This window comes from Puma concolor, chromosome A2 (genome assembly GCF_028749965.1).
Source record: "Puma concolor isolate L17-30 chromosome A2, mPumCon1.1.hap2, whole genome shotgun sequence".
Lineage (NCBI taxonomy): Eukaryota > Metazoa > Chordata > Mammalia > Carnivora > Felidae > Puma > Puma concolor.
The window spans coordinates 16293133-16305855 of record NC_141668.1 but is presented as its reverse complement, the minus strand read 5'-3'; the positions used below and the strand labels follow the sequence as shown (position 1 = coordinate 16305855).

At 38.0% G+C, this 12723-nt stretch overlaps 1 protein-coding gene across 2 annotated transcripts in view; it reads left to right on the top strand.

Annotated features, from left to right (window-relative positions):
• TRIM24 (tripartite motif containing 24) overlaps window positions 1–12723 on the top strand; it is a 131743-nt gene that overhangs the window by 88998 nt on the left and 30022 nt on the right. Inside the window, exons 8-9 of one of the 2 annotated variants that reach the window (XM_086689126.1) lie at window positions 5020–5137; window positions 7800–7966. In XM_086689126.1, coding sequence (XP_086545252.1) covers window positions 5020–5137; window positions 7800–7966 — 285 coding nt within the window. Of the gene's footprint in view, window positions 1–5019; window positions 5138–7799; window positions 8069–12723 lie in introns of both variants that reach the window. The other variant, XM_086689120.1, reaches the window with a different exon arrangement.

Below are 12723 nucleotides of genomic sequence, written 5' to 3'. Positions count from 1 at the left end.
AGGCTCCAGGCTCTGAGCCATCAGCCCAGAGCCTGACGCGGGGCTCGAACTCACGGACTGCGAGATCGTGACCTGGCTGAAGTCGGAGGCTCAACCGACTGCGCCACCCAGGCGCCCCGATACCTTTCATATTTAAAAAAAAGTTTTGTCTGTTGCTTTTTGAACAGTAGCTAAGGTTTCAGTGTAAAACCTGAGTTCATTTAAGTTCAGATACATCTGGAGAGATTAACAAGTGTGTATATTTAATGAACCATTACCCTCTATACTAGTCATGCCTTATCACTTCTCAGAAATAACTAAAACGTGCGTCAGGAGTTTTGACAAGGTTTACATTTTAGATGGGTAATAAAATAATTTGACAGTAAAAGAGCTCTTATATTTACATTGAATGACAGTAAAATACATCAGGAAAAAATGTTACTTAAGGAACAGAGTTTGGCCAAGTTTGATACTACTTTTAGACCTTGGTACAAATTAATAGTAAATAGATACTAGCTATCGGAGTTGTAAATAAATTGCATCTTCCGGCTTCTCATCTACAGCATAGTATCTCAAGGGGAGAAAAAAGTATATCCAAGTATTGACCTCACAGTTCCCTTTTATTAGAGCTGATTTTCTTTTAAGAAAGTGTTCGCATTTCTGATTTAACCATTTTATCTAAATGATAAAGAAAATTTTATGTCACAGTGTAAATCAATAAACGTAGAAAGGATAGTACATATGGTCACTGTCGTAGTGGTCATTAAGAAGGAGTCATCAGTGTATGCTAATCTGCTGGGTAGAGAATTGATAGAACAGGATTTCAGTGTAATGCTATAATACCTCTTTGCAAAATACTAAGCATTTACAAATGGGGAAATCGAGTGAATTCAAGGTGGGGAACCTGGGGAGCAAAATTGTCAGGCGATGAAGATTCGTATCAGCACTTGTGGTGGGACAGGCTGCCATCCTGAGCTTCCTGATCTCATGTGCTAAGAAGTGCACATTATATTATCATTAGTGTGGGATTCCTGACAAGGATGCTTTTACCAAGTCTGATCAAGAGGAACTGCACTCAGACCCGGGTTGAAGGCGCTCTTCTAGAATATAAGTTCTTGAACTCTTTAAAGCCATCAAGGACATAAATGACAGGGAAAGCCTAAGGAACTGAAGGGACATGGCATCCAAATGCAACCTGTATTCCTTAACAGTATCCTAGCAAGCGACACTGTGGGCAGAGTTGGCATTTGAATGAGGTCTTTGGATTGGATGGCAGTGTTGTCAGACTTGGTTTCGGAATTTGGAATTTGCTCTTTATGCTAGACGATCTTTGTTTTAAGGTGCACTCGCCAGAGTGTTTAGGGTAGACAGAACCTCATGTCTGCAACTTGCTGTCAAAAGGTTCAGAAAAAGACTAGTAGCAATAGTGTATGTGCAAAAGCAGTTGGGGAGGCACTGGAAGAAGTGTGTTAATACAGCAGCCGTTGGGAAATCTGGGTGAAGGGTTCTTTTCACTTTTCTACAATTTAAAAATTATTTCAAAATGAACAAATTTTTGGAAATGATAAAACAGGAGTATATTTACAAAGGAAAGTTCTTGGAATGATTGTTTTGGTCGGCTTTGTAGGAACATCTTTTACGGTGAGAACTGTTAGAGGACACAAAAAATTAAGACAGAAAAACGTAGGGAGAAGAGCATTGTGTTGAGTGCTGTTAGCTACACACTGTGCCATGTATTCTACTTAGTCCCAAAATAGTTCGATGGTTTTTTACTCACAATTTATTAGAGCTATTGAAAATAATTTAGCAACTAAAGCAAATTATGTATTCAACAATTATTTACTGAATACCTGCTATATTTATCAGGCAGCATTCTAAGCACTGGGAGAACAGAGAACAAAATAAAATCTTTGCCCTTTAAGAGTCAGATTTAGGGGCGCCTGGGTGGCGCAGTCGGTTAAGCGTCCGACTTCAGCCAGGTCACGATCTCGCGGTCCGTGAGTTCGAGCCCCGCGTCAGGCTCTGGGCTGATGGCTCAGAGCCTGGAGCCCGCTTCGGATTCTGTGTCTCCCTCTCTCTTTGCCCCTCCCCCGTTCATGCTCTGTCTCTCTCTGTCCCAAAAATAAATGTTGAAAAAAAAAAAAAAAAAAAAGAGTCACATTTAGTGGAGAGAGACAGTACCAAAATAAGTAAAATATAGAACTATTACCTGGTATATATTAAGTGCTCTAGAGAAAATTAAGAAAGGGAGTCTGGGAACACTGGAGTGCAGGTGGTAATTTAAGATAAGTTGGTCTATCTAAAGAGGGTGATATTTGAGCAAATACTAAAGAAAAGTGAAGAAGTAATTCCTGCAGATATTTGGGGGAAGTCTGTTCTGGCGAAGCAACACAGCAGATACAAAGACGGAGGTGGTGGTTTTTGTGATATGGACATAAAGAGGCATGAGGGGCTGGAACAGAGTGAAGGATCAGAAAGTAGTATGAGTAAGGTCGTGCAGTCAGATAGCACAAGCCTTGTAGTTCATTATGAGGACTTTGGTTTTTAATCTCAGATGAGGAACTGCTGGAGAGAGGGACTTGAGAAGGAAGACAGAATATGATTTATATTTTAACAATCACTGTAGCTATTGAGAACAGACTATAGGTAGTTGAGGGCAAGGGAGCTATAAGGGAGACCAGTTAGAGCCTTACTTACTGCAGTAAGGTAACTTTTGCAAAGTGATAGCAGGAGAATTAATAGAGGTGATGAGAGGGGTGCCTGGGTGGCTCAGTCACTTAAGCATCCGACTCTTGATTTCAGCTCAGGTCATTATCTCACGGTTCTTGGGTTTGAGCCCCGCATCCGGTTCTGCACTGACAGTGTGGAGTCTGCTTAGGATTCATTCTCTCTCTCTCTCTCTCTCTGCCTCGCCTCTCCTCTTGTCTCTCCCTCTCAAAATAAATAAACTGAAATAATAATAATAATAATAAATAATAGAGTTGATGGGAAAATGGGTAGGGTTATCCATATCTTTTAAGGCTAGAACCAGTAGGATTTTGCTAACAGGTTGAATGTAGGGCATGAGAAAAAGAAAGGAACCAAGGACTAAGCTGTGGGAAAAATAGTGTTGACAGTAATGGACAAGGCTAAGATTATAGGACAAGTAGACTTGTGTAGAAAGATCACAAATTCTCTTTTAAACAGATTAAATTTGAGGTGCCTATTAGACAACCAGGTGGAGATGTTGAGTAACTAGTTGGAAATGCAAGTTCAAAAGAGAGATCTAGACTTGAGATACAAATTAAGAAGTCATTTAAACTATGAGACCATATGAGATCACTGAAACTGTGGGTAGAGGAGAAATGAGAGCAGTTGAAAGACTGAGCCCTGGGGCTCAGTTGAAAGAACCAACAGTAGAGGCTTCGATGGTGCATTGGAGCCCAAACCTGTTCTCAGTGGCCCCCAAAAGTAGCAGCTGGTAAAATAAAGATAAAACCATGAGGGTATAGTATGCTGAAAGCCAAGTGAAGGAGTGGTTTCAGAAAAGAATGGGAGGAGAGGAACAGGGCACAGTAAAAATAGATGAGTTTTTCAAGAGTTTGCTGTAAAAAGCAGGGAAATGGGGCAGTTGACGGCAAGAGAAAAAGAGCCAAGAGTTTTGTTTTTAGCTGGGAAAAGTTAAAACATTTCTCTGTCGATGGGAGTGATCCAGTAAAAGGGAAGCCTAGGTGATACAGGAGAGGGAAGAAAGTTGCTGAGCAGTGTCTGTGAGTAGGCAAGAAGGGTTGGGTGCTGTTGCACAAGTGGAAGGACTGCTCTAGAAACATTGCAACTGGAGGGAACACTAATACTCACAAGTGGTGGGAATTTGTAGAAGGTCCCTGATTGTTCCTGCTTTCTCAGTAAAGTTGGAAGCAAAATCATCAGCTGAGATTGACAATGGGGGAGGAAGGGTGCTAGAGATTTGAGAAGAAAAGTTGAACAGTTACTTAGGAGAGCAGGGAAGTAAAGTACCAAAAGAATGTCACATGCTAGCCAGTCACCCTTAGGGGCATACCGGAAGTAAATTGTCATGTGTCTGAAGTGATCATTCCCTTTCTCAGTCCAGCTATATTTAGGCAAAAGCTGGATTTAACCAGGGCTGCTTGTTTTGTTTTTTTTGGTGACAAAGGTTGAGGAGAGAGATGGGAGTATATTTGATGGAGTATGTGAGAAAAACAGGTATTGAGGGTATGTGCAAGGAGATGATTATGGTGCTTGACCCTGGGGTTTAAGCTGGGTAAGGATAATGGTAATGTGAGATTGAAGGACATGGAAAAATTATAAGAGCAAAGGCTTATAGGGCCTTTAAGGTTTATAGGATAATGGGTACCTGGGCACCAGAGGAAGTGAGCTACAAAGAAGGATCAGCTGGTTGGATATTAAAATCATGAAGAATTATGATGAGTGATGTTGGAGATGGTGATAGTGAGCCAGGAGCTAAATTCTTCAAGGGCTGAGAGAGAAGGTCCAAGTGTTCACTGAGGACTACAGGGTGGAAGGAGGTGGGTGGTGTGGTGTAATGACATGAGATTCAAAACATAGGAGCAAGGGGAGCCATCCCACTAGCAGCCTAGATGTGAGCTGTACTTACATCTCCTGAGCACAGATTAATCTGTATTTTCCATAACTCCTTAGCCCCTTAATCCAAATCCTGAAACTTTCTTTAAAAGCATAAGTATAATAAAAGAGCAAAATATGTTAAAGTTTATTTTACAGATATTTAGTTGGTGCTTCTCTAAACTTTTATTAATTAAAAAAAACTCACTTTAACGTATCACTTGAAGATACTTTTCAGTTTTGTATTCAACAGTATAGGTAACTAAATTATACTTCAAAACGTAACGTTTTAGAAAGAAAACCATGTTGTGTATCCATATTTTATAGCTTCTATATGATTACCTGTTTTGTATCAGCATACATACCAGAAATGACTTTTTTTGTGCATTCCCTGGGAACTTAATAAATTATTTGCCTGATGAAAGATACTGATGTTTAGTTGTCTCTCCTTTCTCCTAGATTACATACCGGTTACGGCACCTCCTTCGAGCAAGGTGTGATGCTTCCCCAGTGACCAACAATACCATCCAGTTTCACTGTGATCCTAGTTTCTGGGCTCAAAATATTATCAATTTAGGTAGGCCATTATGTCCGTTTCCTCAAAGTGCCATTTGTTTCTGGAGCTCTTAATGATTATGATAATGCTATCAAAGTGTTTTTATTACCTTATTTTAAAGACATGGAATTTTTGCCAGTATTTTATTAACGTGTGTATCTGTGTAACACATGCCTGAGTATAAATACACATATGTAAATAAATGGATAATATGAAACATCCTTAATATTGACTCACAGGATGTCTAGACTTGGGAATTTAGAAGTTCTTTTTTCCATAGAATATTGCTTTTACTGTTAACTATAGATTTATCACAATGGGGTAATAAAACTTCTGACTCATAACTGCCATTGATACAGGATTTTTGTTATGTGGAATGTGTTCTGTTAAGATAGTATTTCTCATATTGGCTTACTTCTTATACCCAGTCATGGAGCACCTAAAGGTTCATTTGCTTGATCTTGCTAGGGAAGACTTCTCATCTTTTATTCCACCTTTTATATAATAACTGTATATTTTTTTTACATTGTTTTTTAATGTTTAATTATTTTTGAGAGAGACAGAGACAGAACGCGAGGGGGGAGGGGCAGAGAGAGAGAGAGAGAGAGACACAGAAGCCGAAGCAGGCTCCAGGCTCCGAGCTGTCAGCACAGAGCCCGACACGGGGCTCGAACTCATGAGCTGTGAGATCATGACCTGAACCGAAGTCAGTCGCTCAACTCACTGAGCCACCCGGGCGCCCTGAAATAACTGTATTTTTAAACTTCCTAATTGAAATGTAACATGCACACAGAAAAGTGCCCCAGTTTTTAGTATTAGAGCCCACCAAATTATCACAGAGGGAGACTGTCATTTTGGGAAGATTAGGAACTCAAATAGTAGAAAAAGTCTTCACTTTTTGCCTTTCTTCTTAATTTCTCACATGGAAACTATAGAAACAGAAATTTAAGAATTCCCTGTACATTCTTCATCAGCCATCAGTATATTCCCTTTGATGACAGTTTTTTGGGCTCACAGACTATGTTTCAAAATCATCACAGATGTTTGGTCTCTCATACCCTCAGCTCGATTCTAGGTAGGAAAGGAAGAAATGGCTGGAGAGAGCCAGTGCTCTCCTAACACATCAAGAAAGGAAGCAATAAGCTTACACAGATCGCATCCATACAAAAGAACAAAAAGGATAGTGATAAGTTAACCCCTGTAGCTCAGTTTTGAAGTGCGTGCAGCAATGTATTTATTGATAGGTAGCAGGCAGCTGGAATCACACACACTCTGACCTGTCTTACTAAAAAGCAGCATCTTAATACAAAGTGTGTTTCTAAGTAACTATCTCTTACCTACCTCACCAAACCACCACAGATTCAGCTATACAGAAGATATGAATCACAAGTTATATATCTATACAAGTAGTCATGTACAGAAATACATGTAATTACAAGCATATAACTTACAGCATAAACCTCGTGATGTAGACATAAGTAAAATGTGTAACTATATACATAAATGTATATAGTTTTAGGTATGTCTGCATCAGCAAAAACAAAATAAAAACAGCATCTCCTATTTGTGAAATTCCTATAATAAGGTTAAACAATATCCTTTACGGTAAGACTTCTCAGAGCCATCACTTACAGCTGTGTAAATTACCATTTACAATGAGATTTACATTTTAAATATTCTAAGAAGGATTCAGGTTTCCCAGACTTGGTGTTATCCGTGGCTTCTGAGAAATGTCTTCTAGAAGAATACAGAGGGAAAATATTGATCTATGTCAACATTCAGTTAATGTCTCGGTGAGTTTGGGTAATTTACTCAATCTCTCTGAGCCTTAGATCCCTTATCTGTAAAAAGGACAAGAATATACATAGACCTACTATCACATTACCTAACATGCAATGAGTATTTAATGAATGATGACCATATTTTTTTAGGATGTTTATGCTTAATGAATCAGAAATTGAGTCTGTTGAAGAAGTCAAGCTTTGCCTTATGCTGTAATCAGACCTACTAGAGGCACCTTTAAATTCTAAAAGTGTAGTTGTGAGCCACAGTATTCTCTGTCTGAGAGCTGACGTAGTATGAGCCGTGAAGGTATAAGGAACTTGAGAGATTACAAATTGTTCATTCTAAAGAATCAAATACATTGTGGGATTTTTAGAACCAACGTCAGATTGACTTGTTTTATTTTGATATACAAGAGCAGTTCTCAAAATATTGTGTGGGACTCCTTTATGGGACTTTTCCCAACTACATGTCTATGTGTGGCTGCATTTTCTTCATAAATTTCAACCCAAACAACATATAATGACAGACAATACAGAAACAAATTGGAGAGTTCGGCTCTTAGACCAGACATGTGAAGATTTTAAAAACTTAAAACAATGTAAATCTTCATTAATTTTTGTGAAGTTATTTTTTCATAAAAATGTGTTACTGTGGGCTTGTTATTTTTAAATGAGTTAATAACTAAAAAATGTTTTTAATAGTTTCTAAAATGTGAAAATTTGATAGATAGAACTTATGTAAACAAAAGCTCTTTGTGACCTTTGATTTCTAAGAGTGTAAAGCGTTCCTGAGATGAAAAAGTTTCTTGGCAATTTGAAGTTCAGCAAAAAGAGCCTTATGAAATATGCTATTTCACTTTCAGAAAAACTTTAGAACTTAACTTTTTCTCTTTAATTAGGTTCTTTAGTAATTGAAGATAAAGAGAGCCAGCCACAAATGCCTAAGCAGAATCCTGTCGTGGAACAGAATTCACAGCCACCAGGTGGTTTATCTTCAAACCAGTTATCCAAGTTTCCAACACAGATCAGCCTAGCTCAATTACGACTCCAGCATATGCAGCAACAGGTAATGGCTCAGAGGCAACAGGTGCAACGGAGGCCAGCACCTGTGGGTTTACCAAACCCTAGAATGCAGGGGCCCATCCAGCAACCTTCCATCTCTCATCAGGTAAATTTGGAAGCAGGCCTGTCCTAACTTAGATAATGATAGTACAATTGTATTCAACATCTCTTAAAATAACCAAGACATCTGTCATTTGTGATTTACATATATGAATTGTTAAAAATTTATCACATTAAGTATCCTTGATTTAGCTTCTAGTTTTTAGTCCTTCTCAAAAAGGAATTAATGGTTTATTTAGCTGGTACATCTGTTTTCATCTACTCTTCAAATTATAACAGGATAAATGATTGCATTCCTAAATAACCCATGCCTATGACTCATGAGGAAATTTGTAAATCTGTAATGCATAATTCCTGTATTAGTGCTTCAGAATGACTAATACTTCAGTTTTCTGTTCTTTGTGGGGATGCAGTGTTTTAGAAAAACCACACTGCATCTTAGAAACTAGGGTCAAATAGAAAAGTGGGGCGGAATGGTTCCTTAGAAAACTACCTTTTTCAAACTTTATTTCTGAGCAGATACTCCATGAACCATTCCTATTCTTACTAGATATGAAGTATTCCATTTACTTTTAAGTCAGTTTTTCAAGATAAGAAGTTTATGCACTCTGTTAAGTAGTATAACCGTCTTGCTCAAGTTAGATCTGGGCATACGTAATAAGTTTACTAAGGAATATAAGGTCTAATCAAATCATACAAATTGTTATTGACAGTTACATTTATTAATATGTACTCTTCCTATTTCTGAGAAGCATTTGAAGTAATGAAACAGTAATGACACAAATGAAGTAGAACATGGTTTAATAAGTATCAAAGTGTGAAGAACTACTTGAGAACAAGACTTAGCTCAGAATTTTTTCTCAACCCAAGAAAATGAGAAACTGGCATAATATCTATATTATTTGGTAAAAAGGAAAAATGCCAGTTAATTAGAGAAAAAACTTTTTACTAGTATTTTACAAGCACTAAGAGGAATATATAATGTGGTTCTTAATGAAAAAGCAATTTTAAATGGCATGATAATTTTTTTGTAGCAATTTTGCAAAACATAGAATTGGTCTTCATAGGGCTCTTATTTCAACCCTGAAGAAAGTTGTAGGCATATGTAGATCGTGATTTTGTTAAATTGCTTCTGTGAAGGCCTGAGTTGATTTATTTGAGGTTTATGGCTTTCTAATAATTTGATTAAGAAGGCTTGTCAAATCCAGGGGTATATTAAAATGCCTAACTTAATATGCCAAATTGATTATTCCTCTAGAACTTTACTTTAACCCACATGTTCACAGAAGTAATTAACAAAGAATTTAAGAAGTCTTTGGTGAGTGCTCCGTGAGAAGAGAGTTGTACACTGTAGATACCAAGAGTTTCAACTGGTAGAGTTGGAATTTTAAGAAAACTGAGTAATTTTGTCATTATCTCTGCAGAGCGACATATTGCAGGTAGACTTCAAAGAGTACCAAAATATTTCTAAAGATAAATGTGAAGAGAAGAGGGTTGAGCGCTTAGTGCTAAGCATTTGCATGATTAATATTTATCTTAAGTGGGAGATAGAAACGTGATTTTTATTTAATAGTTTATTAAAGCAAAAAAAAAAAAAGGATAACTCCATTATTTGTGTTAATTATCTTTTCACTTAGAAGTGAGGAACTGAGCAGTTAGATACTGTGTGACTTGGTCACTCATTATTTAAGCAGCGACAAAACAGAAGTGATCTCTGAGCCTTTATTTAGCCTACGTATCTCAAATTTGCATTTGATCTTATTTTTCCTCTCTAGGATTTACTGCTGTATAATCTATATAATGCACAATCTCCATTATGTGACCTGATTTTCCCACTTAGAAATAAGATAACCTTCATATCTTTTGGTCATTACCTCACACACTATTGTTTTTCTGTCTTCTCACCCCTCATTTTTATGTGTTCTCTGTCAAATACTCATATATTTTTCAGTCATCAGTTTCTCCTCCTCCATAAGCTTGCCCTGCTCAGCTGTAGACTTTGTTTTCTACCAGTTTATTTACATGTAAAGCGTAGGGAAATGTGTGCCTAAGAGGAGGTGCGTGTGTGCCTCTGGCCTTGTGGACATGTTCAGATCGTACTCTGCATCTGTCTGTAGGACCCAGGTAAATTTGAAGGACTACTTCTAAAAAATTGCTTGCATGAGAGTTCCTTATTTCTTCTTCCTCTGAATATTAACCACATAATCTGTGTGGTTAAAGAGTTGGGTGATACAGACATAGGATACACACTTCTATGACCAAGTGGTACAAACTTGATAGACTGTGTATCTCTGTTTATTTAGCAATATACAGTATATCTTTTTATACTCCAGTGGACAGATTACAGTTTGTTGAGTGTGGTCATGTATGTTATTGAATACATAATTCACAGCAATGGCTCTTACTCCTGAGTCAGATTTATTGCTGTGGAGATGCTCTCATTCATATGTAAACATTCATTTTCCTGAAGAGTCAGAAGGACATCTGCTATCCTTCATGGTTATGCACAGTTGGGAACTACTGACCTAGAATACAGTCAAACCCTATAATAATGAAGGTACTTAGAGTGCAGATGAGGGTAACGAAGATTATACATTAGTTTGCTAAAGTGCTCAATTATTTCTCTGTTCTGTTTTTCCTTCTGTATCTTTCTTGCAAATTAGGTGATTCCATTTAATTAAAGTACCACTGGCTTTGCTTTTTCTTTTATGCTCAGAACTAGTTCCTAATCTTATTCTTCGAAGTTGCCTTCCCAGTCTAATGCAGTCAACTGTAACTGTTTAGGAAAGGGGGGAAAAACCCCTCACGTCTTATCAAACTGTGAGCTCCTTGATGGTAGGGTTGACATCCATTCCCACACTGACTTCTCACAGGGTACATTACTCTGACATCAAGTGTCATTTCTTGACTGTATCAATATATAAACCTCATTCTTGCTGGGACTGTGAGAGTAGGGCAGCAAAGGGCTTCGAGGATTACCTTTATTCTCCTTAAGGACCATTTTAGGTGCTTTTCCACTTTATAAAAAATTATCTCTTAGATAAATTTAGAAGTTTTGTACTATTTCCACTGTAATCACCCAACTGTTTTCTGTTTGCGTTTCTCTGATATAAAACCCTTCAAGTCACAAAACTTTAAGAATTAGAAAGAATTGCTATGGCTTCAGGCATACGCTTCTGTACAGTTCTGATATTTTCTCTAATATTTTTCTCTTCTTCACCCACAGAATTTCCCTTGGTGTTGAAACAGTATCTAAATCTGTTTTTCTTGGGTGTGTAATTGCTGGCTACTCTTGAGAGTTACTGAGGGTGAACCCAGTGCCAACTAATTTGTAAGACAGGGGGAAGAGAAGCAGTTTACCCATGCAAGGAGAGTAAATTCAAACAATGAGAGAGTAAAAGCTAAAAAAGAAGGCAGGGCTACACTTTATAGCTGTCTTCCTTCACAGTTTAGAGCACCTAAAAATAAGTATTTGCTTCGCAATAAGTTGCCAACCGTAGGATTGGTTCATGATGAAACGAAGACTGGCATATAAGGTTACCTTTTTCTAGAACACAGATCTCAATTTCCAAGGCTAGCATTTATGCACAAAGTAGGCTTGTCTTCCCAGCCCTTGCCCTGTCCTGTAACCAACTAGTGTTGTCCTTGGAGGGTTTCCACTTGAAATCTATTTTCTTTTAGGGAAATTTCATCCTCTCATCTGTACCTTAATCAACCCCCAGCTAAATACCAGAACGCATTTTGGTAATGATGAGGCAAACTAGGTTTGGATCAAAGCTCTAGCACCACCTTTCACTAGCCACGTGACCTTTTTCAAGCTACGTAAGCTTTCTAATGTTCAGTGTCCTCATTTTACAAATGACATAATGAAGTAACACACGTAAAATGGTAATCACAATGCATGGCATATGGTTTGACCTCAGATCTAAAACTCACTAATTCCTTTTTTTTTTTTTTTTAATGTTTATTTTTGAGAGAGAGAGACAGAGTGTGAGCAAGGGAGGGGCAGGGAGACAGAGAGAGAGAGAGAGAGAGACATAGAATCTGAAGCAGGCTCTAGGCTCTGAGCGGTCAGCACAGAGCCCGACGCGGGGCTCGCACCCACGAAACGTGAGATCACGACCTGAGCCAAAGTTGGACCCTTAACTGACTGAGCCACCCAGGTGTCCCAGTTTTCAAATATTAACAGTTTTCACTATTCATGATTTGTCAGTTAAGAGTTTGGAGCTAGAGTGCTTAAGTTCAAGTTCCAGCTTCATCTTTTACTACCTTTGTTAATCTTGGATAGGTTATTTAAATTCTCTATACCCTGATTTCCTTTTCTGTAAAATAAAGAGTCCCTACCTCATAAGAGTGTTGTGAAGATTAAATGAGTTCTCTCATAGAAATCTCTGAAAGCAGTGCCTGGCATGTAACAACTGCTCAGTAAATGTTAGCGATTAGTATTCAACCACCATATTATTTTAGGATGTCTGAAGAGGGCAAATCAGGGACTTAGAAGGATACTTAACACAAATTTTCCCTACTTCCTAACATCGCCTACATCCAGTCCTATTATAACCTACTTAAAGTTGGAAACCCCTGTCCCACGGCTCTTTCCTAATGAAACCCCTTTTCACATAGCTTTACACATTCTGGAAGGCTGCCTCCTTCCCCCACACCCTTGTTGTAGTATTAATAAGTTGTTCGTCTGTGACAGAG